Source organism: Ascaphus truei, chromosome 5 (assembly GCF_040206685.1).
Source record: "Ascaphus truei isolate aAscTru1 chromosome 5, aAscTru1.hap1, whole genome shotgun sequence".
Classification (NCBI taxonomy): domain Eukaryota; kingdom Metazoa; phylum Chordata; class Amphibia; order Anura; family Ascaphidae; genus Ascaphus; species Ascaphus truei.
In genome coordinates this window covers 45,254,250-45,280,215 of record NC_134487.1, presented here as the reverse complement: position 1 = coordinate 45,280,215, position 25,966 = coordinate 45,254,250, and the positions used below count along the sequence as shown (strand labels likewise).

Sequence of the window (25,966 nt, the reverse complement as noted above, 5' to 3'; positions counted from 1 at the left end):
GGAATACCCATGTCATGACGCGTGATTTCTTCCAACCTTCCCGCCCCTTCCCGCCTTAAGATGCAAGTGCAGAAAATGGCATTTTAGTGTCCTGGTTTTTAAACACCTGAAATTGACACAGTAGCACAGTATTGTGCACATTACAATTCATTCATTTCTATCACGGATACGAAACAGAATCCATGAAATTCAAACAAAGCAACCGCGATAAACACGTGTGCCTGGGGCGATTGGCCGCGTGAATACCGCGTGGAGTACAGCAGAGCACACGAAAACGGCTCCATGAAATGTATGAATAACGGCCGCTGCATCTGTATGTAGGAGACACTGGGGTTTATTCTGTAATAAACCATACTTAACACTACAGTCAATAGGACTTTTCATGCAATAGCACATCATCTGCGCTATCACACCTTACAGAATAAGCTCTACTGACCTTATTATTTTCCAGGAAGAGCTTACAATCTAAGTGGCAGCCATTCACAAGTATGAGACAAAGACATTACGGGGGAGTATGAAAGTTTAAAAAAAAAAGTGCACCGATAAACACCAAATTCAAATGCATGTCAATTTATTGACATTGTTAACACTGATTTTTTTTTAAAATAAAATGAAAACACTGAACAAAAAAAAAAACATTTTCTGAACAAATAAAACACAGAAAAACAGAATCCCTAGTTAGATGCAGTGATCTCTTACATATATACCAGAGAGATGCAAGAAACGGAAACCCACGTTATAAAAAGTGTATGTTATCAAAAAGGCACATATATGTAAAACTGCATGATGTGTAATAGACAAAGTTTATGTAAAGCAGAATGATATGTAATGGACAAAGATCATGCAACGAAATGTCATATTCGGGTGAAAGTAAAGTGGTTTAATAGTTATGCGGACTGAGTTCTAATCCCAGCCCAGAGCTCCCTCCTGCAGTGTATAGTGAGAGGGCAGGATCGCAGGGAACTGAGAGCTAGTATAGTGTGTAGTGAGAGGGGAAGGGGTATGGGAGAGCTAGTATAGTGTATAGTGAGAGGGGAAGGGGTATGGGAGAGCTAGTATAGTGTATAGTGAGAGGGGAAGGGGTATGGGAGAGCTAGTATAGTGTATAGTGAGAGGGGAAGGGGTATGGGAGAGCTAGTATAGTGTATAGTGAGAGGGGAAGGGGTATGGGAGAGCTAGTATAGTCAGAGGGCAGGGATCTGGGAGAGCTCCAGTCGCATAGTGTATTGTGAGAGGGCAGGGATCTGGGAGAGGCGCATATATTGTATAGTAAAGTGAGAGGGCAGGGATCTGGGAGAGCTGAAGGTATTGTGTAGTGAGAAGTGAATAGGGTCTGCTCTGGGAAGCTCCCAGCAGGGTGGATAGAGAGCAGGTTTATGCTAATCAGGTCTGCAGGGGGGGGGAGGAGGAGAGTAGAGGAGCAGCACAGGGAGAGGGGGGGTTGGAGCCATCTTGAAATCACTTTTAAACTTAACGTGGAAAAAGTAAAGTTGCAGTGTGAGCTCCAGCATGCTGCTGCCGCCCCCCAGCCCGGTGTGAGGGGGAGTGGATGGGCAGTGGCCGGAGTGCTGGCCAGCGGACGTTTGCGCCTGGAGATGTGGGCGCTGTGCGTGTGGATCGCTGTGCTGGGGACCCTGCAGCCGGCGGGGGGGTTGGATCTGCACCTCTACCCCGGGCCCCCCGGAGGAGCCAACTTCTCCCTGGGACCGGACTGGACTTACAGCCTGCAAAGCTCCCGGGGAGGGACGCCACGGAGTTTTTTGGAGCTGACCCCGCTGGGGGTGCTAAGGCTGAGCCAGGGCGCAAGCTGTGCGCGTCTCCCCAGGCTCCCCCTGCCCGTGTCCCTGCACCTCACCTCCCGCAGGGACCGGACTTCTGTGGCCATCAGGCTGGAAGTGTACGTGCACGGGCAGGGCTGCTACATCAAGCGCCGGAGGAAGAGCCCCGGCACCACCGCCAGGCAGTCCAGCGAGGTGGGCATTGAGTATGAGGGTCACCCGGGGGCGCCCCGCTGCCTCCCCGCGCTGCTGCTGCACGGGGTTGGAGAGCTGGTGGGGGCTGTGCTGGAGAAGTTGGGCTGCAGGGTCCGGGCGGCGCCCTCTCCACCGCTACAGGGCGGCTGCATGGACGCGGGGATCCACCAGCACCTGGTGTGCCCAGCTCACGGCTCCCGGGGACAGGTGCGGGTGCGGATCAGCTGGAAGCCTGGAGTGGGGTCTCAGGAGGTGCCTTTCATACACAGGAGAGGGAAACGGAGCATCAGCAGCACCCCCCAGTTCCAGCTGCACAACTATCAGGCTTCAGTGCCGGAGAACGCGCCGGCGAGGACCCTGGTGACTTCCCTGAGGGCTACCGACCAGGACCAGGGGGAGGCCGGCAGGGTGGAGTACTTCATGGAGGCTCTTTTCTTCATTAGGTCCAATGACTACTTTGAGATCAACTCCGAGACCGGGAGCGTCACCACCACTCAGCCCCTGGACCGGGAGACCAAGGACACCCACGTGCTGAAGGTGACGGCCACTGACTTCGGGTCTCCCAGGAGATCGGCCACCACCTACCTGACCGTGACAGTAAGTGACACCAATGACCACGTCCCGGTGTTTGAGCAGTCGGAGTACCGGGAGAACATAAGGGAGAACCTGGAGGTGGGCTACGAGGTGATGACCATCAGGGCCACCGACGGAGATGCCCCCTCCAATGCCAACCTGCTCTACAGGCTGATTAATGGGGACGACGTCAATGAAGTCTTTGAGATAGACCCCAGGTCTGGAGTGGTGAGGACCAGGGCACAGGTGGATAGGGAAGCAGTGACTGACTACCTGCTGATTGTGGAGGCCAATGACCAAGGCAAGGACCCGGGTCCCAAAAGTGCCACAGCAACCGTGTATATCTATATCGAGGATGAAAACGACAACTACCCACAGTTTACCGAGAAGAGGTATGTTGTGCAGGTGCCCGAAAATATCAACCCCAACACCCAGATCCTGCAGATCCAAGCTACAGACAGAGACAAGGGCAACAATGCTGCAATCCATTACAGCATTGTGAGTGGCAACATCAAAGGCCAGTTCTATATCCATTCATTCAATGGGAACATTGATGTGACTTACCCCCTGGACTATGAGACCATCAGGGAATACACATTGAGGATTAAAGCCCAGGATGGTGGGAGACCACCTCTAATCAACACAACTGGTGTGGTGACTGTGCAGGTTGTGGATGTCAATGACAATGCACCAATATTTGTCAGCACCCCTTTTCAGGCCACAGTTCTAGAGAATGTCAATTTAGGATATTCAGTGGTTCACATCCAGGCCAATGATGCTGATTCTGGGGACAATGCTCGTATACAATACAGTCTAACGGATACCCCTCCCAATTTCCCCTTTGTGATCAACAATAACACCGGTTGGATTACAGTGTCTTCAGAATTGGATAGGGAGTCAGTGGAGTTTTATACTTTTGGGGTGGAGGCCAGAGATCATGGAGAGCTCGTTATGACCTCTTCAGCCAGTGTGACCATTACGGTGCTGGACGTCAATGATAACAACCCTACCTTCACAGAGAAAGTGTACCAACTGAGGCTGAACGAGGATGCTGCGGTGGGGAGCAGTGTTTTAACAGTGACTGCTGTGGACAGAGATGTGAACAGTATGGTGACCTACCAGCTCACCAGCGGGAACACAAGAAACCGCTTTGCCATCACTAGCCAGAGTGGGGGTGGACTGATAACCCTGTCTCTGCCCCTGGATTACAAACAGGAGCGACAGTATGTCCTCACTGTCACTGCTTCTGATGGGACACGCTCTGACACTGTCCTTGTGTTTATCAATGTCACTGATGCCAATACCCACCGGCCAGTGTTTCAGAGTTCCCATTATACAGTGAGTGTAAGTGAAGATAAACCCATAGGCACCTCCATAGTTACCATAAGTGCCACAGACGAAGACACGGGGGAGAATGCTAGAATAACCTACATCATGGAAGATAACATCCCGCAGTTTAGAATAGACCCAGATACGGGTACTATCACCACCCTCATTGAACTAGACTATGAGGACCAAGCTTCCTACACATTGGCTGTGACGGCCAAGGATAATGGCATCCCGCAAAAGTCCGACACTACCTATGTGGAGATCCTGATTCTGGATGCCAATGACAACACCCCTCAATTTCAGAGGGACAGGTACCAGGGCTCTGTGTTTGAGGATGTCCCGCTCTCCACCAGCGTGCTGCAGATCTCAGCCACAGACAGGGACTCGGGACTCAATGGAAGGGTCATGTATACCTTCCTGGGAGGGGATGATGGGGACGGAGACTTTTATATAGAACCCACCTCTGGTATCATAAGGACATTTAGGAAGCTAGATCGGGAAAACGTGCCCGTGTACATCCTGAAAGCCTATGCAGTTGATAGAGGCAACCCTCCTTTAAAATCTCCCGTGGATATCCACATCACAGTCTTAGACATCAATGACAACCCACCTGTCTTCGAGAAGGACGAATTGGACATCTATGTGGAGGAGAACAGCCCTGTTGGGTCTATAGTGGCCAGGATCACTGCCACTGACCCAGACGAAGGTACCAACGCTCAAATCATGTACCAGATAGTGGAAGGAAACAACCCCGAGGTCTTCCAGTTGGATCTGTTCAATGGGGACCTGACTGCCCTGATAGACCTAGACTACGAAGTCAAGACAGAGTATGTCATTGTGGTCCAAGCCACCTCTGCACCTCTGGTAAGCAGGGCTATCATCCATGTCAAGTTGTTGGATAAAAATGACAATGACCCGGTGCTGCAGGATTTTGAAATCATTTTTAACAACTATGTCACCAATAAGTCCAATAGCTTCCCGTCTGGGGTGATTGGAAAAATCCCTGCTTATGATCCAGATGTGTCAGACACCCTCCATTATAGCTTTGTGCAGGGGAATGAGTTACATCTCCTCATACTGGACGCATCTACTGGAGAGTTAAAGCTGAGTCGTGACTTGGACAATAATCGACCCCTGGAAGCCCTGATGAGGGTCTCTGTTTCAGGTAAGAGATCCCAGATGTATATCATCATGTTCTATACGAGCTGTTTTATTGTTCGATAAGGACACCGTTGGCTAATGTAATTACTGCACCGCTTAGCTACATTTGTAACACACAATGTATACATCCCTAAATCTGCATGAAATCCCGGTATCTATTGAATTGATAAGGGCAACAAGGTAAGACTAGTTTATTGGTAAAAAGCATGGTAAAGCTGGTAAAATAAATGGTAGATAGCTGACATTAATATAGTCTGCATTAGTGCATACAAATGCAACAATTCAATCCAGGTGATGGGTTAACCCACCAAGAGTGGGTTATTGTCAGTTACTGAGTTACTGTGAGTTACTGCAGCATTGCACCTGACCTTACACCTGCGAGGTACAAATTATATATGGGTGTTCTGGGTGAAAAGAGTTATTGAAAAGTCTTAAATATGCTCTCCTAAAAAATAAAGGATAACATTCTTCCTGCAGCTTCGAGCCTTTTCAGATATGTGATCTTATCTGTTTGGTTGTCTACAAAAAAAGAGTTATTGTACAAATCTGCTTGACACAGACATAAAATAATCACGTTTTTCTGAATTTGCACAAGTGCTATTATTTTTCATTGTGTACATAGAATTGGATGAAAAATAATATCTTGTTGTGTGATTCGTTTCTTCTAGTCCTTTTTTTGTATAAATATTACATATTTTTCTTTTGAAATATCCTTGCAATATTTCCTACACTATGCTGTTGCCTATTTATTTCAAATGTTAAATGACTTGAATTTAACTTTCAATGGGAAATGTACTTTTCCCTGCAACTAACATGGTCCTGTTACATTTATGTAATCTACTATATATGTATTTAGTTATTTGGAAGTAGAAATACAAACCTAGCAAGTCTATTAACTCTTTAGTAAAAGATGGGTCTCCAGCAACAGGAGGTGTATTATAAATAAAGAATGTGGGAACAAATCTATATTAACTAGAAACATGGCACTGATTTTCTGCTAGAAGATATTGTCTGAAACATATATTTATTGCTTTTTGCACCAACATCATGTTATTAAATAAATATGTATTAGTGTGGACAAATCTGCAGATTGCATTGTAATATATACACCCTATAGTACTTTTTTCTGCATACTGTATGTTTATCAGCACTATGCGCCTGGCTAAAGAGTACAAGATTATACTGTACATTCCTACTGAATGACTGCCCATCAGCTACATTAAGCTGACTCCTTGCTGTGGAAGGTCACCTAGAAGGAATGTATTATTATTCCCAGGACAGACCCAGTAGTCATTTAAATATTGGTATGCAGTACATGTGTTGTTGACAAACAACGTGTTGTTTAAGTGAGCACTGATATTAGTTATTCTATTTATATGTCTAATATGAAATGATTACGGTGGTAGCCTGTGATCGCAGGTGAATAAGGATGGGAATTAAGTTTCAGAGGAGAAACTTTTGAGAGAGCAGTAGTTAAAAACGTAGCAGGGATCAGGCCTAATTTTGCCTGCATTTAAAAGTGAATTTGCCTTTTATAGAGTTTTTGTAGCATATCTGGTTTTGAGGAAAGGTCCAGAAATGATGCTTTTAGTTTTTGTTTGAAATAATTTTCCTTGTTTTTGTTACTTAAGCTGGAATGCTATTTAATCACAGTTATTGGGTTATGATTTTTATTCAGCAAGTTTAAAATAGAATGTATCCAAAGAATGTTGTATGTATCCAATTTGCTTTGCATGGGTACATGGGTCCCTTTCGTTGCCAGAGGGATCTGCAAGCTGTTGCATTTGGCACCATGTCATATATTGTGTATATTTTCTATTTACATAGCACCTGGTTGTAAGGTAAATAACCATATCTTACCAATTGCTTTGTATCCGTGATTTGTGCTTATTGCTAACACCTTGTATTTGAACCTGCCAAGAGGTATATTATTTGGTTCTGGTACTGTCTTCTTGTTAGCCAGCAAACAAACATAATGTGAGACTAGTCAGAGAGTGAGAGAGGAGGAACAGAGATGAGGACCAGGGGCTCAGAAAACCAAAATATTAGTATGGGCTAGACCAGGGGTGCGCAAAGTGGGGGCGTGATAATTTCCGGGGGGGGAGGGGGGCCACGGCGGCTACAGAGGTCCCGCACTCTCCTCCGAGGCATTTAAATTAAATGCTGGGGAACCACGCGAGGCCTCTGCAGCTTCTACCTGATCTTAGGTGACGCGTCGCCATGGTAACCCAGCGTCAAATGACGCCGCGGGGGTCACGTGATGTCATGTTGCCATGGCAACATGACTGCAAATGACCCCGCGACATCATTAGCCGCAGGGGAGGGGGACGCGAGCCGGGAGGTAAGCAGGCATGGGGACGTGGATCAAAACTTTGCGTACCCCTGGGCTAGACCAGTGGCACTCAACCCCAGTCCTAAAGCCCCTTTCCTCCTCAACAGGTCAGGTTTTCAGGATGTCTCAGCTTCAGCACAAGTGGTTCAATCAGAGACTCAGTCAAAACCTCTGTGAACCCCCTGTGCTGAAGCAGGAATATCCTGAAAACCTGTTGGGGGGGGGGGCTGAGGACTGCAGTTGAACACCCCTGGGCTAGACCAATGTTTCAACACCGTTTGGCTCACCTAAAAAGAATTATAATGTTTCTGCCATGGGAACAAATCCGCATGAGTATGGGTGCCATCCATTAATGTCACCCTAAGGGCCCAAATGACCTCTCAAGAGAGTTTTCCTCCAGGCAACTTGCTCTCACTTACACTTTCGTTCCCAGCCCAGTGCTTTCAGTGCTATTAGAGCAAATAAAAAGACCGCTTGTGAGCACATTCCCATGTCTCAGACAGGTCTGCAACCCTGCCTTTCCCCATTGCCTCTTAGCATACGCTTCCACTGCAGCAAGGGATTCTGGGTAATGACACGCAAATGAGCACTCACAGTGTGTCACCTTTCGCTTCTAATCCATTTTAACACGGACCCCTATAAGCTTATGCCTGCCGCATTACACAGCTTCGAGCCTGAGACAGCTGTCGGGTTGCAGACCTGTCTGAGACATGCAAATGCACAACAAATGGTATTTTTATTTGCTATACACTGTACGGTGGATGGTGTTTGTCACTTTTGTGCTCACCATAACTTGTTTTGTGCTATTAGGGGAATCCCAGGTGCTGCTGCACTGGTAGTGTTGGCCTCAGATGTGCACACAAACCAGAAGGGTGACTGTATGATGGCGTGTAATATAGTGCGCGCACATGCACTACCGCACGCGCGTCAATTTTAATAGACTGTGTACCTTGTACACTTCTGATGCACACGCGCACGCCAGTGAGCGTAGAGCCAGCAAATCGGGGAAAAGACTTGAAAAGTGTGTTTTCGCGCTGCTGCCGTTGCACATCACACTCTAATACCCAATCAGAGTGAGGCTGCAATTTCATTGGCAGTTTCATTGGCTGCGAGATGTGGGGAATTGCTTTGGTCACATTGGATTTTTGGGGGGCGAGGAGACTCTGAGGGGGTTCAAATCACTACATGTGAACAGAGAAGTTGTGAAGGGAACATGGGAGTTTGGGAGAATTGTAGGATGTAGCTGCCTGGGGCTTTTTACTGGAAAGTGCATAGGTATGATATGTAAATGTCCGCCTTAAAGGGGCATGTGGGTTTAGGTGTCAGGTTTTGTAGGGTTTTCTTTGTGTTCTGGAGGGAAGCGAGAAGTTGTCAGCAGTTTGCATGGATATGTTGTCCATAATAAAGAAATAGGAGCATTTAATTAACCTCTTCAGCCATTTTGGATGCAGGTAATGAGGTTGTTGTGGCTGTGTGTGAAGCAGGGTGTGACATCATGGCCACGCCTACCCGTTTGTGTGATAGCCACGCCCAACTGTCACTCACAGCACAGACCATACAAACAAAAAGTGTGTTTCATGTGCACGAGTATTCGCACACGTGTGCGCTCCAACTATAAAGCAAGCCTTAGTCTGATCCCCATTTAAATATGGAGGCCCAGATTGTTACTTTAACTGTAGCATTCAATGGCACCTCTTAATGAGCCACGTATCACTGTTTATTTATTTTTGAATATTTTAAAGAAACTTCTTTGGGAATCATGTTCGCTTCCGTGGAGGTCACATTTTCAACTAAAGCTCTGAATCTTTTATGTGGGAATGTGTGACGATTTCACTAGCGCCTTCAAATGATTGCAGCGTAATTATTAACCTGCACTAGATAAACAGCAGCTTGTTATCTACAGACAGAGGACAGATATAGACTAAACATGACTACTGAAACATTTCTGTGGAAGGCAGGGAAGTTAACACAGAGCCAGAATTGACAAGTTAGGACAGATCATTCAGAAGAACGCTTTTGTTGAATGGGAGAAGGAAATTCGGATTCACTTTACAAAAGTATCAGTCAAAAATGTAGTTATTCAATGAAATGTAATGCCTGCAAGATTATTTTTCACACAATTAAGCAAAGGTTTCATGGGAAAATGAGCTCTTGGCAGTGTTTCCCTACATTCATAGGAGTTTTCTCCTCCGCATAACCCTGTTTTTATATTAAGCACTGTCCAGAAGCAGTTCCCATGGGTTTTTACTGGAAACCCCAGGGAACTAAAACACCAGAATCTTCCCTTTTTATTTTGCTGTTTTTGTTTTCATTGCAAAAAAAGTTTTAATATCACCTCTAAAGATTTTACTACAGGCGCAATAAATGTGCAGCTGCCACCAAATCATGACAGCTAGCCGAGCTCTTCCCCAGTATATGCAGGAATAATTGAGCTTTCTTTCACAATAATCCATAATATGGAATACTACATTTTTTTTTAATGAGGACAAAATGGAAGTAGCACTCCTATTACAACGAACTCCTGAAATACAATGTATTACTCGTCCAGTGTTGCAATTTGTTAGTTGTACATTGGACCCATTGTTGTTATTCTACTGAAAGCAGATTCCAGGACAAATGGGATTGGCTATTTATATGCACACTGGAATGTTGACAAGATGGCAGGAGTCCTGTCCCATGACCACTGGGATAAAATGTAACACACTTTCTTCAACGTGGTCAACCGTAACACCATTTTATGGAATTAATTCCCACTTCACTTTGTCCTTTTTGTTTCCTGGTCAGTTTGTATTGATGCATGTTTGCATTATTCTTTTAAAGATGCTAAACATGATGAAAATGTTATTATACTCTCTCTTCTGCCCATATGAGGTTGGTTCTGCATTGTGTATAACACTCCTCAAGCAACTGAAATGCATGGTTACGGTTGAGAATATAAAATATGCTGAATACATATTTCTTATGACATAAAATATACCTCTGGGACAAAACAGACAACTTGAAGGTTATTCGGGTAACTTGTTGTTCCAAATTTTGCTTAAGACTAAAATCAGTGTATCCAGTTCTGTAAATTGTCAGTTTCAGAATCCCCCTCCATATAGGATTTCAGAAGATACAGGCCAATGACTGAGGTTCTTGTCTTTAGGAAATGCTTGCCTTTCTTTGTTCACTTTTGTTATCAGTACAAAGCTTTCATAGCTGATATATTTAGTGTCTAGATGAAACAACCTGCAATAAAGTTGCCATGTGTAATCTCTGGGCTCTTGTAGCTGGAAGGATACATGTACAGAGCTGTGTGCCAAGAATTTACAGAAATCCTTCATGCTACTAAAACATGAGTCTGCTGTTATAATTACAGTGTGAAAAGCGATGTTTTCCAATCTGTAAAGCTGAATTACAGGCGTCGTTTTAAAATCCAAAACATGTTTCATCACTCTTTAAGCAAAAGTTATTTCCACCAGCAGCAAAGAGCATTGAAAAACATTTAGGGGCACCCAAAAACTCCTGCCGCCTTTCTTGCCAGCTATGCAAAAGGCATTTTATTGTGCTAAACATTAAAAGAGAGAGCCCAGGCAGACAGGACAATGATATGCTTAGATTTCAGCATGTTTTAAAATATTTCACATATTTTGGAAATGTTTAAAATGTTTGAATGCAGTAAAGAATTTAACTTGGTAGGATCAAATGCTATCTTCTAAAGCCGCATGTCTGTTTAAAGCTGCATCCTGATTTTGTTTGCCTGCTTTCCCACATCAGTGGGCAGTACAGTTGCATCAGGCTGGATCCTGGTAAATGCAGTATGGAGCTCTGCACTGTCTCTTGAGAACACCCAGCATGTTTCAGCACCTGTGTATCTGCTTCCATGGTGCAGCTGCCATTTGGAGGCGGCGTGTTTTTGTTTTGCTCTTTGCTACTATAAAAAATAAAGCACAAGAGACAGACACTGGTAAGAAATGCCAGGTCCTTCTGTAGTGGAGCCGGCTACCCGTTGTGTAGATCTGCAATACAGGGCCGAAAATGTGAAGCAGCTGCATTTTATTTCAGCCTCGATGCTGCATTGTGTCTGTAGCTGCACTGTCTGTGACTCCAGAACTCCCATTGGGCCGACTTTAGAGAGAAGTACAGAATGTAGGGCTGGTAAAGAGGGCTTGTATCTCAGTGAGTTAAAGGGAGAGTCCCTCCTAGGACCAAGCTGAACTTATGCAGTCACATGTTCAATAGGTTAAAGATGCAATTTCCCCCACTATTACCTGTTTTTAGAAGTGAGCTCCATGCAAAGCCTTTTTATGCAGATTACCAACGTTTAACTTGTATTCCAAGCTGTTTTTGAAGTTTACTTAAAAAGGCCCAAAGCCTGCAGTAGAGTGTTTACATGGCAACCCATGCTGCTTATTCTCACTTTCTCCATCCACTGGGAAGCACAGAGCGGTTTTCGATGCTGACTACAAAGGATCTTACCAGAAAAAAAACTGTCTTATCTTAATCTTCCCAGATAATGTACTTGGATGACTACAATGTCCCTAATTGACAGGGGTTTAGCAACCATTCTCATTTAGGTTGGTGGCAATTTTTTAGAAATAAAATACAGTTTTAAAAAAACAGTAAGCAGAGAAAAACTTAGAGAGATGAAAATAGACATGAACAGACATCATTCCCTGAAGAAGTAGTTAATTCTACGAAACTAGTTGGATGTAACATTCTATTGCCTTATATCTGCTTACATTGGCCTTTGTCTATGTATTGGCCTGTCCTGTTTTTATTTCATCCTGTGTGCTGTTTTGGACACTTGTGAGAGACTTTGTAAGACTGTTCAAACTTCCCTATTGAATCCACCACTGCTGTGTAGACAGTGACGTCATTACACAGCGTCCCGCGACCGAACGGCACCGTGGCACGCTGAGGGCACCCCAGCAAGCTGCGTTTTAACCTCTGTGCAGAGGATACACCTGCCGAGGTACAGGAGCAGCTTCATATCGGCCAGGAAGCAGGAGCGATTTCACCGAGCCCCAGTACCAGCTGCTGAACCTGGCTGCATGAAGGGAAATCCCCTTGGGAGTGAAAAGACTGACGTCCTGCCACAGAATCAACTGAGCTGCAGCAGCAGAGGGAAGCAAGCACCTGAATCTACAGCTAACAGCTGCCGAGTGGTAAACAGTGTGATACACACTACATGCCTTTTACCAACTTTTTTCATGTACGCAGATATATTACCCCCTTTTTAATTCTATAATATATTGTTGAATTTGCTTCACTATTTGGCGTTGTGCGCTGTTTTCTTTTGTTTCCAGACGTCATTCAGCGTTGGGAAGAAATCTTATACACAAACTGCCCCTTTAAATATAGGTGATTGTGTCCGATGGAATAAATGAATTCGAAATATGTTCAAATAGTTTGTTTTTACTATTAATGTCTCCATAGTAACCAAATGCTTTTGGAGGGTTTTGTACTCTCCTAGTATATGCAGGGAGATTGTTTATCCTGAGACGTGTTTGTGTAATTTAATTAATTAATTTAAGGTGATCAAAGGGAAGAGCAATAATTACCAGATAACATTTAAATTAAATCGGCCCGAATAGAATAAAAACTATTTTAGCCACAATAAGCAAATAAGTGAACATTTTACTTAGAGGACGTGTGAATCTTTCTAAGGAAGCCAATTTACATTGGGAAGTTGGGACCGCCCCTTTAATCTGTTTGTCTTCTATTTTGCCATATTACCAAGCTGTACTTGTAACGTAGTAAAAACTGTTTAGACTGCCAGGGATCGGACGGCTCTCCGGCACGTCCGGGGCGTGTGATCGCTCCAGCGGGAGGCTGGGGCCGGAAGTGGAGGTGCCACCACTTCCATGTTGACCGAGTTGCCCTCTCTGTCGGAGCAGTCAGCCCAATCGCCCCCTAGAAAACAACCAGGTGTCCGTGAAGTACCTGGTACATTATTAAGCACTGTGAAGGTTACTGATTACCATTCATTTTATCACGAAACACTGCGGCGAAGAAGTGCAGTATGAATCATTACTTGTTGTGTCTGTCCTTCCAGTAAAACATATTGTGGCCTACAAAGAATCGTGTTTCTCTCCAGGCCAATGAAATCGGTTATTCCCAATGCCTTGCAGGCCTCATTTAGTAGTAAGGTTTAATAGTTATGTCATTTGTACATTTACCATTAGGTGTTTTGTTTTTTTAGAACAACACTTCTTGATAAAGCGCTGACTGGTGTGAAACGCGTTGGAGGACTGTTTGTCTTCTTTTTATCCATGGCCTGTATACATTTCATATTTCACATCATTTTGTCACTCTCCATTCGGCTTTGCGCTGCTTCACTTTTGTTCATAGGTTTTTTTTTTTAGAACAAGTAACTTTTTTATTGGCATCCGTAAAGTAACTAGAGGGCTCGGAGTGCAGAATATATCAAGAGTATTTAGCTCCCATACATCCATGTGTCAATATGGTGACTTAATGCCTCTCAGTGCTATGAATTCCTAAAAAAGGGAGGTGTGGCTGACACCACAGAGTAGACTTCTGCATTAGGCCTCGGCCATGTTCCTTGCTTGCTGGCGGAAGCGCGCTGACGCACGCTCCAGCTCAGCACTGAGCCTCTACAGCCGCAATTAGAGCGGCTTTAGTAGGGGCTCACCTGCGCTTCCGCGCACTTGCGGAAGTGCAGGTCTTAAGGGAATTTAAAATTCCCCCGCTTGCCGGCGAGACAGGCCGGTCACGTGAGCGGTTTGCCCAATGAGGGCGAACCAGCTCCGTGACGTCACTGGCCCGCCCCCGGCCAGTGACGCGCCCGCCCCCGGACCGCCCCCTGACGGCCTGCTGAGAGCGCTTGGGGTAAGCAACCGCAAAGCCAGGGAAAGCACCCGCTTTCCCTGAGCCTCAGCGCGCCTCAGCACGCCAGCGGTAAGCGTGTCCGAGGCCTTAGTCAGCCTACCCTTCCTTTGCTTGGCAAAATGACCACTGCAACCAGACGAAGATGTATGGAAAACTGCAGCATCAGAACAGTTAGTCCGTAGCACAGAGAAACCTGACATGCTGCTCTAAGAGACAGAAATGAACAGTCATTGAATATTTTAGACATTGTCTGTTTCCCAAGGCTTTTTGAAAACCTATTCAGCTGTCTACTTTGATTCATAAGATAGCACATACAGTATAAACCAGGGGTGGCCAACTCCAGTCCTCAAGGGCCCCCAACAGGCCAGGTATTAGGACTATCCCTGCTTCAGCACAGGTGGCCCAATCAGTGGCTCAGCCACAATGACAGCGACTGAAGCAGGGATAGCCTTAAAACCTGACCTGTTGGTGGCCCTTGAAGACTGGAGTTGGACACCTCTGCACTACAGTTTATTATTTAGCTCCAATTTAAAACTCATCCCTGATCACTGCACCATTGTATTTACTGCAGAATTCCTTTCTGTTATGCATGAGCCTATAAGAATTTTTGCAGGGGACACAAAGATCTGCAACGAGGTTGACACTCCAGGGGGCAAACAAAATGATTAATGATTTAGCTAGATTGGTTGAATAGTGAAGAGTCTGGCAACTACAATTTAATGTTAAAAACGGCACTTTCGTACACAGCACACAGCACGGATAAAGAAGTAATGGCAATATACAGTTAACTAATATAGAGGCAAGAGACCTGAGAGCCATTATTCCAGGAGGCTTTGAAGTAGACGATCCATGTAACAAAGCAACGTGGAAAGCCAGCAGGACGTTGGGATGTATTGGGAGAAGTATTGGCAGCAGAGAGAGAGAGAGAAGTAGTTTGTCACTTTATAGATAGTTGGTGAGACCTCACCTAGAAATCTGTGTTCAGTTCTGGAGACCATATGTCAAGAAAGATATCAATACATTAGAGGTCGTCCAGAAGGGCTACTAACATAGAGCATGGTCTACATTAGGGGGCTCAACTACAGACCTCAACCCCCCACACCCAACGGGTCATGTTTCAGGATATCCCAGCTTCAGCACAGGTGGCTCAATCAGAGGCTCAGTCGAAGAGGCTGTGCTGAAGCAGGGACTGATTGCCTCCTGTGCTTATGCAGGGATGGATTGAGCCACCTGTGCTGAAGCAGGGATATCCTGAAAACCTGATCTGTTGAGGACTGGAGTTGAGCACCCCTGATCTACATCATGAAACTTATCAGAAGAGACTAAAGCACTTCAATATTTACAGGCTGGAGGGGAGAAGGGAGGGGTGAGTATGATAATACTCAAATAGATCAAGGGTTTTACTAAGGTGAAGAAGTGAAGCATATTTTAGAGAAAAGTGCTAGAATAAGAAGGTCAAGCTGGAGGGTGACAGGCTCCGGGAAATGCGAGGAAGTACTTTGTGGAAACGTGGATTCCTGGACTAGCCACCCAACAGAGGTGCTAGAGGCAAATACAGCAAAGGAATGACAAAATGCTTGGAATGCCCACAGGGTTATTCTAATTCTGAAATGAAGCCACGGATCAAACAGGTTCTTTAGTTTGCAGCAGATGGAATATCGGAATACGAGGTAAACCAAGTGGTTCTTATCTGCCATCAAATTATATGTTGCTACTGTATGTCTTATAATTATTAACCAAGTTGGAAAAATGTTTGAGAATGTATTTGGTGACTGATGCCTTCACATGAGGGCAACTCAAATGCATTGTGTTGCTTAATGGTAATAAGGCTCTTTGTGTTCTTATCCATTTAGAGACATTGTCCTTTTCTGGTAATCATCTGTGGAATGTGACATGTAGGTCACCCCTCGTAGATTAGCACCCTACAATTTAGGTGAGAAGATATCTGGTTTTACATTAGGACTGTCCTTTTGTCTCTCTATCCTACAATTAAATACTGTAATAATCTCTCCAGAACAGGCATTACCTGCCCATTAATATTCCAGTGGGAGAGTTTCGCTTGTGGTCTTCAACCTAATCTGATTATGCTCCAAGGGTTTTTTTTTTTTTTTTTACTCTTTAAGGGGCTATTGTGTTAAACAGCATCAAAACAATTTGTCAGAATGAAAGGGTTATGTTGTGATTTAAACCGCTACTGTTTAAGCAATACTTTTAAATACAAGTTTACAGGACCACCCACATGCCTTCTTCAGGCTGAAAGTGCATTCATGTTTGGAAAATATGAGTTACTTTCAGGCAACAGCATATCAAAAATGTAATGTAAGCATTCTAAATTAAATACGTGTTTGTAAAACTAATTTGTAGAATCAGAAATTCCCAGCAGATTATTGATTAAGTTAAATGAAGGGTGGTGTATTACATGGCCATTCCATCAATAAGGAACCCACGTTAACAATAAATAATGATTACTAATGTTAGGGGTTTGTTTTTCGTATGTTTTTTTTTTTTTTAAATCCTTACTTTTTTAATAAGCGTAAGTTAAACATTGCAATGACCCCATCTACAGCACATCCTTAATCAGTCACCGGAAGGAAACATATCTGTTTATCGGCACAGGTTCCTCTTCTCTGTACTAGAGATGGGCAACATTTGCAAACAATCGCCCTTCACCGCAAATGTGACCTTTCATCACGACTCAGTCTCCAATATGCGCATCTGTCTCTTTGTTTAAATATATGTGCGTGCCCCCCCCCCCCTCTACCTCCCCCCTCGCGCAGGGGTGTATGTCTGCACATTGGCACTCGAACAGAATGTTCAAAAATTTGCTTCAAACACGTGTATAGACATCCGTCGGTGGATGTTACGACATTTGCAGAAAAGGATCAAGTCAATACGGCGATGGATTTAGGCGCAGAATTTGCAGGCCGAGTATTCGCACATCTCTACTCTGTAGATTGTTAACTAATGGACAAAGTTACAGCTGTTGGCGTACACTTTCTTTGAAACACAGAAAATACTAGGAGGGAGTACCAAGTCAGCATGGCAGATCTGGTGGATAAAGTTGCTTTGAATGGGCCGTTCCACATAGAAAAAGGTGAACTAAGGGCTGTGACCTTTTTAATAAGCTAAATATAGCTGATTAGGACCTTTTAAACAAAGGTAATTATAGGTATTTTTAAATACCCTTTTTTACTTTGAGCTTTTCTATGGTAAACTATAGCTATGGGTTTTTGTTTTTTTTACAATTTTTATTTACTGTTCTTTTGGCAATCAGTTATTAGTCCTCAAACTACAGTAGCTATGAAGCCTTTATTAGTTCAACAGCAAAACATAAGTAGTCTAAGGACCATACCTTTAAAATATCCATACATAGTCTAGATTAGATCCTTTTAACATAATAATCTCTATGTCTCCTTTCTACTCCACTTGTCTCTTTTTAGCTCTTTCAAGGCCATAACCTTTTACTATTACTGCCTCATTACTGGAACTCTCCCTCTGTCCGTGATAGCTAAGAACCTTTGCTCACCCTCTTCAAGGCTCTTTTTAAAGCCCACCTTTTCAATAAAACATGTCAATCGTATAGAAAACATAATGACTGCACTGACCATTCCTAATGCACTTCCAATATTGCCCATGGGACGCACTAATGCACTTCCATGTGCTTATTGTGTTTTTGTAAGTTACCTAACATACAATTTACTCAGATTTGTGGGGCAGGATTTACTTCTCCCAACCTTTTCGTTTTATCTGTAGTGCGTGAATTATTCTAAAGTCTGATATACGTGGTTGCGACTTTTGAAATAGAAAGCTACATACATATATGTAAATGTAAAAAAAGATATAAATCCTCAAGACAACCAATCTAATATATATATATATATTCATTGTAACATCGCCGGAAGAAGAGATCAGTGTATCTCGAAAGCTCGCACAAATAAAAGCATTTCGTTAGCCACAGAACGGTATCATCTATTTATTTTTTGATTATTGAAGCTCGGCTAACACGGTACTGATACCTCTACATGTATATATATATATATATATATATATATATATATATATATATATATATATAATCAATTGAATCCTAAATTGACATTGCTACACATGGATTTGTAGACTTACAGTGCCAGATCATTGCTGCTTCACATCTGTTTATCTACTCTTTAGTAGTGTGTCATATCAAAGAAAGGGAATGAAATATGACTGCTTTCTTAATCAGCTTTATTAACGTTTGGCAAGTTGAAGCAGCACTCGAGAGTAGGTTAGAAAGATTTGGGGATTGTTAGTGTTGCACTTTTACTATGATTTTCTTATAAAAACATGTCTGTACGGTGACCTTATTTCCTCTCTCATGCTTCAGCTATTTGGATTTTAAACATCTAAGTTATATAGCGCATCGTACAGTTAATGTTCTTTCACAAGACTAATTAAGCCCTTTGCTGACGGAAGTGGTTTTTTTGGGGATATTGTCGGGGAGCATTGAAGTACTCACTATTAGAGATAAAACATAGGGTAATTATGTAAGTTTTAACAAGCATTGTAATATATTAAAAAATAACCCAGCCTTCTAAAAATGTAAATATAGAAATACAGACTTTACAATTTCAGATTTCCAAGGCTTCTTTGTTTTCATGAACACCTGGTTTTCACTGCTACCTATTGTCTGTATTGCAATTTACAATGTATTCATATATTCTGCACTAAAGGACAATAAGTAGGAAGGCTAACATAATTTAACTTGCAAAAATATATCAACACAAACTGGTGCAATAGGTAGAGAAGGAATTCTCACCTTCTAACATTAGCTCAATATAATGCAGTGGTTCAGGGTGAATTTATGGACTTCTAACTAGCAACAATCCTCCTATCACCCAAATCAAATGTATTGTTCTCTATTTAATATGAACCAGAGGGTCCTTCAGACCTGAAACTTGGTACTCAAAGCACCAGTGACCACCTGACTGACAATGCATTACATTTTCTATATTTTTGCCAGTACTTCCAAGCAAAAATAAAGGTTGCTGCGGGGTCACCTAATCGGAAGCTGCAATGTCTTCTCATCTGATGTCATGGCTTTCTTTGGTTGCTAGTGGGAAGCTGACCTGGGGGCCATATTGTGTCCCCCGGAAAATAATTCTTGTTAAGGAATTTTAAAATTAAATATCTTGGGAACCTGGGGGCCTTTCTGTCAGCTCCAAAGAACTCCATACTCCATATTTTAAACAACTTTAAAAAAAAATGTGTCATTGTATTGTATGTCTTTATTTATATAGCGCCATTAATGTACATAGCGCTTCACAGCAGTAATACACGTGGTAATCAAATAAATAACAGATAATATAAATAACAGATCATGGGAATAAGTGCTTTAGACATTAAGGAAGAGGAGTCCCTGCCCCGAGGAGCTTACAGTCTAATTGGTAGGTAGGGAGAACGTACAGAGACAGTAGGAGGGAGTTCTGGTAAGTGCGTCAGCAGGGAGCCAAGCTTTATGTATCATGTGTTCAGAATATCCACAGTGCTATTGTGTATATGTATATATGTGTATATGGGCATGATTGCTGCTTTAACTCTTTGAGTGCCAGAGGGGTCATGGTGCCCGAGTACTCTGGCCCCTCTGGCACAGTGCGATCACATGACCATGGTGGCCATTTTCCTGGAAACAGAAGAGGAATCCTCCTTCATTCCAGTAATGGGCAGATCGCCTCCTGTGTTCCATGGCAATGCATGGACGTGATCAAAGCATGAAAAAACAGACCCTTTGAGGATGACATAGTCATTTACGTCATGGGGCCCCCAGAGTGCCAGTCCCCATGACGTAGTGACTATCTTGGGGCACCCAAAGGGTTAACCCCCTTTGTTAATTGAAAGGACGGTGTTAATCTGGTATCAGTAATGTTGTTTTTGTCCAAACCCAGACTGGCTTTTTCTTCGTACGTGTATAAAAACAGCACAATAATGATAAGTAGTAGAACGTATTCAGTTTGGTTTCCCACTTGGCACACCTTCCCTGTGACGGTGCCTGTTATTTTATCCCTCTGAGAGCAGGGCCTCGCAGGTGCAGTTTCCAGCCACGGATTCATGCTGCTTAGGGTCTTTCCATTCAGCCGGTCACTTATACATGCACTTGCTGCTCTCACATGCTTAGCATAACATGTCTCATGCTAGCGGATGGTCTGCTCGTGGGAACTCGTTCTTGTGTGTTAGGAACAAGCTTTCACATGGCGGGTGTGCCACCACACAGTACCATCTGTACACTGGTTAAGTGTATTATGTATAATTCATGCTTTTTAATCAGAGGGTTTTACCTGGAATATATTGAACGTCCAACACAATAGATTTGAAGACTAAAGTGCGTTTCTAGCCAGTACTTACCGGGAAAGGCATTGCTGGTCTAGTTTTAAATATATTTTCATAGATAAGGACATCTACTGACTGCTGATAATTGGGGCACAGTGAGCCACGGGCCTGTCTCTTCAAGATTATTTATAGCAGTGGGAAACAAATGGTGACAAACAGGAAGAGAGTCGCCCAGTTGGAAAGTTCATTTTGAATCCCCAGGGCAAGCTCTGTGACTGGCAACAGGCACCAAAATTGGATCACGAGCACTGTGTGCCAGGGTCTTGTTCTGCCTTCAAAGTATTAGGTGCCGCACAGTGATTAAAGAAGTACAAATATAACACAATATGTTCACAAAGACGCAAAAAGGAAAATAGGTCTGTGTCTGTCACAGCCGGTGGAAGCCATGTGGTAACTTCATCCATAGGGGAAGCCCTGCTGAGATGAATAAGCACAAAGAGAGGCCCATCTAACACGGCCTGTGCTCATTCCACTGAGTCAGGAGGCCACCGGTCACCCTTTTCAGAGACAAACGTGTTCCTGTTGAATTCCCCCAGAAAACTTAAGCTGTGAAACATGTAAGAAAGTATTTTAAACCCTTTTAACTGCAGGAGCGTTCTCGGCATAATTGCCTCATTTAGTTTAAGCTCTCAAAAAAAAATCTAACCACTTATCCATCTATCATAAAACCCGCGTTTTTCTCCCTCGGAGGAGCTGCGTGATGTGCAATTTGTTCAGGACCCGCACAACACTATTGGCAAATATGTAAAGCCAGTGGTATTCCTTCTTTGATGCAGACATTATTCAAATCCGCACAAAGTTACTTGAGAATTTCCAGGTGACCGTCTTATTGTTGATATAACCAGCATTATCTGTGTGGGCTGATGCTTTCTTTGCAAAGCCTTGTCGATGGATTCCGGGAGAGAATGCAGGAGGAGTGTCTCCCCAATGCAGTTTCCTATCCAAAATGGCATCAGTGCTTTACATGCCCAAGGAAATACTATATGTGGTCTTCTGTAGAGTATATAGTTAGTGTGAAGGAGAACCAGTGTTGATTCTCCTCTGACCTTATGGCAATTTAGTTTTCAGTGAAGAAAACAAACAAAGAACATGATTATTTTGTAATCAATAACAGGATCTCCAATGCCATTGCTCTAGGGATATTATTTGTAATATTTTGATTTAAAAAAATACCGTATTTATTTTGAGTGGTCTTCAACAAAAACAAGGTCCTATATAGAATCCAGAAATCAGTAGCCACCTAGATTAGTAAAATATTTCTGATTGTGGATCACTTAATGCCACTATAGAGTGCGTATGTTATATTCACACACCCTAAAAGGTGTTATGAAATCAGTAGTCCAAGTGCCATGTCTATTTTGTTTATTTTTTTTAGAAACCAGCCATTCTTCAACATTCATATTTAAGAAGTAAACGTTTGTTTGTTTTTTATTTTAACTTGACCACCCGCAGATTAACAGTAATTTTTTTCATTAGCATAATGGATAACGTAACCACATTAGTGCCTGAGGTTCATGGGAGGTGCTTCACTTTGTTTAGTGGTCCCCTTTCATGTGGCTGTGTGTTGCAGATATTATGCCATTCCCTTCCACCCAATGCCTGCGTTTCTGACTTCACCTTCCCGTATTAAATCTCTGGCAGGGTGTTTCTTGGCCATGGTGATCCCATAATAGGGACATGATTATGAAGAATGTTTTATTTTCAAGACGGATCTTCCTTCCCCCACCACCACTAAACATGGCAATTCTGCCCCAGAATTAAATGATGCATCTCAACCCCCTTATAACGCTGTGCTTGGGGTCCAAAGAATCACATCGCGCTATAAGCGGATCGCGTTAGAAATAATGTACAATTGTATGCATTGTACAATAAAGTATTTAAGATACCAATAATCGTGTTGTAAAGTATTCATAAATACGAAAATTGGGAGCCACGCTGCATCGCGTTCTAAGCAGATTCGCGTTGTAACGGATCGCGTCATAACGGGGTTGAGCTGTACTATGCTAACAAACCTGGCTGACCAATGTTTTGTGGATGAAAATCCTGCCCTTGTAATATGCATAACTTATATTTCCTTCTCTTTGTTGATCGCCCCTGTGCATGGACGAGATGTATACTGTAGCTTCTTGCCTTTTATCTCTAGTTTATGACTCTTTTATTGAGGCATCTGCTTAGTTTAACCAGAATATCTCAGTGATCTGAAGGGAAACCCTAGGAGACATTTAACAGTATTTCTGCTTGATTAAAAACTTGGCCTTCGTTCTAATTGCAAGTTGGGAGCTTGAAATGTTTTTTTTTTGTTTTGTTTTTTTAGAAGAACCAATATAATTTAACTTTCTCTTTCCTTTCAATTAGTAGATACGTTTTACATGTAAATAGAGAACCATATACTAGACAGGGGTGAGCAAACTTTTTATGCCGAGCCCTCCTTTTCATCCATGACATTTCTCGGGCCCCCCCTGCCTGATGTAATCAAAATCACATGAAAATAAACAACCTTTATTAAACAGTATACAATGTAAATACAAATATGTCTAAGGCCGCGCGTATAGTGCCCGTGACGGAGACGCGTGATGTCACCCGTCACCGCAAGCAAAAGTTGTATTTCGCTTTCTGGCGGCGCGGGCGACCAGGCCATTGATTGGTTCAGAGGCTGTCACAAGGTGACAGCCCCTGAAAAATCAAATATTGCCGGCTTCAAAAAATCGCGTCGCCCCGTCGCGCTTACTATAAGCGCACGCGTGGCGACAATGCATTTGTTTTCGGGCGGCGGCGCCGGCACTATAAGCGCAGTCTAAATACATACTTCAACAGCTCGCTCTTGCAAAATTAGGCTGCGTCCACGCTGCCGCTGAGAGCGGTGACATCACCAACTCTCCAAGCACGAGCACAGGGTGTCCTGCATAATTTTGCAAGCACGAATGGGGAAGTGTTTTCACTTTTTTTTCTCCCATTATTTCTGTACATTCATAGTATGAGTGATAAAGTGGCAGCCGACCCTTTCACTTGCAGAGGATCGCAGCGAAGCACCTGCACTATTCTGTTCGGCCGCCCGCGCACATCTTCGTCTGCCCGCCCGTGCACATCTTCTTGGCCGCCCGCGCACATCTTCTTGGCCGCCCGCACACATCTTTTCCGCCTGCGCACATCTTTTTCGCCTGCGCACCCAGGTTTTGCCACACGCGCCCCGCCTAAATAATCTTGCGCCCTTGGCGCCCCCCCAGTTTGTGCACCGCTGCATTCAATGACAACACCCACACAATCACAGACAACACACACACAACCCCACACACTCTCAAACCCCCCCCACACACACACTCACCCCCCCCACACACACACACTCAACCCCCCCCACACACACACACACACACTCAATCCCCCCCCCACAGACAACCCCCCCCACACACACACTCAACCCCCCCACACACACACTCAACCCCCTCCCACACACACTCAACCCCCCCCCCACACACACAACCCCCCCTTCCCACACACACTCAACCCCCCACACACACACACTCAACCCCCCCCCCCACACACACTCAACCCCCCACACACACACACTCAACCCCCCCCCACACACACACACTCAACCCCCCCCACACACACACTCAACCCCCCCCCACACACACACACGCTCAAACCCCCCCCACACACACTCAACCCCCCCCACACACTCAACCCCCCCCACACACACACAACCCCCCCCCCACACACACAATCTCCCACCACACAACCCCCCCCACACAACCCCCCACACACACACAACCCCCACACACACACAACTCCCCCCCACACACACACACACACAACCCCCCACACACACACACAACCCCCCCCACACACACACACACACACAACCCCACACACTCAACCGCCCCCCCCCCACACACACACACACTCAACCCCCCACACACACACACTCAACCCCCCCCACACACACCCCCACACACACACAACCCCCCCTCACACACACACACTCAACCCCACACACACTCAACCCCACACACACACACACAACCCCCCACACACACACAATCCCCCCCCACACACACACACGACCCCCCCCACACACACGACCCCCCCCCCACACACACACACAACCCCCCCCCACACACACACACACACAACCCCCCCACACACACCCCCACACACACACACACACAACCCCCCCCCCCACACACACACACAACCCCCCCCCCACACTCAACCACACACACAACCCCCCCCCCCACACTCAACCACACACACAACCCCCCCCCCCCCCCACACTCAACCACACACACACACACCAGGTGGGTGGGGGGAGGTTGTAACTAAGCCTGCTCAGGTCCCCCCCGCCCCCCATGTACTGCTGAAAACGGGCGGCTAACAGACAGGAGGAGGGCTTGTCTGTGTGCAGGGAAGGCCCCGCCCCCCACTCTGACACAGACAGAGCAGAGAAGAGGAGCAGCCTCTGCATGGAGCTTCTGGCCCCCGTGCACAGCTCTGCCCACCCCAGGTTTCCCTGCACGCAGCCTGCGCCCCCCCTAAATAATCTTGCGCCTCCCAGTTTGCGCACCGCTGGACTAGGACAACTTAGCCCACCTAGAATGTTCAATTTCCTTAGTGGTTATAAAAATAAGAATATGATGAGTGCAATGACATGCCTTCCACAGCCCCCCATAACATGCTTCACCCCAATGTCACGTCATGCAGTGGTTAAATTACTGACAGGGATTCTGGGTAGTAACATGCAACTGCGTGTCACTTAGGCCTCGGCCAAGCTCCCCGCTGGCGTGCTGAGGCTCAGTGCGCCGTCAGGGGGCGGGCCGGGGGCGGGCCAGTGACGTCACGGAGCTGGTTCGCCCTCATTGGGTGAACCACTCACGTGACCGGCCGGCCCTGCGCTCCGGCGAGCGCTGAAATGTAAAAATCTGCTAAGACCTACACTTCCGCGCGCTTGCGGAAGCGTAGGCGAGCCCCTACTAAAGCCGCTCTAATTGCGGCTGTAGGGGCTCAGTGCCGAGCGGAAGCGCGCCTCAGCACGCCTCCGCCAGCAAGCAGCAACCCTGGACAAGGCCTTAGTTTTAATTCATGAGTGCTTTCACATGCAAATTGTTACATTTTAGGCCAGTGTTTCTTGGCACTATCCTGCAAAAACACCAACCCATTAGAATAACTAATGACCTAGCAACCACTGAATTTGCATATGGAGGTAGTAACGTTTGAATGTCACCAATACATAGTGTGTGTCGAGCGTCCTGATGATGGGGTTAAAAAAGATATGTTTCTCAGGTACTGAAAGGTTTAGCATAAAAGAGGCTGCTGATAGGGATGTGATTAAAGGGTGTAGTAGTTCATTTGTTTAATTTAAGTAAAAAAATATATATATTATTTGTAGTAGAAGTGTGCCTTGATTATG

The 25,966-nt window shown here is 44.7% G+C and overlaps 1 protein-coding gene across 3 annotated transcripts in view; it reads left to right on the top strand.

Annotated features, from left to right (window-relative positions):
- The first annotated feature begins 1,413 nt into the window (after nucleotides 1-1,413).
- Nucleotides 1,414-25,966, top strand: part of CELSR1 (cadherin EGF LAG seven-pass G-type receptor 1) — a 217,984-nt gene continuing 193,431 nt past the window's right edge. For all 3 annotated transcript variants that reach the window (XM_075599787.1, XM_075599786.1, XM_075599785.1), the window contains exon 1: nucleotides 1,414-5,040. In XM_075599787.1, coding sequence (XP_075455902.1) covers nucleotides 1,596-5,040 — 3,445 coding nt within the window. In that variant the 5' untranslated portion in view covers nucleotides 1,414-1,595. The remainder of the gene's footprint in view (nucleotides 5,041-25,966) is intronic.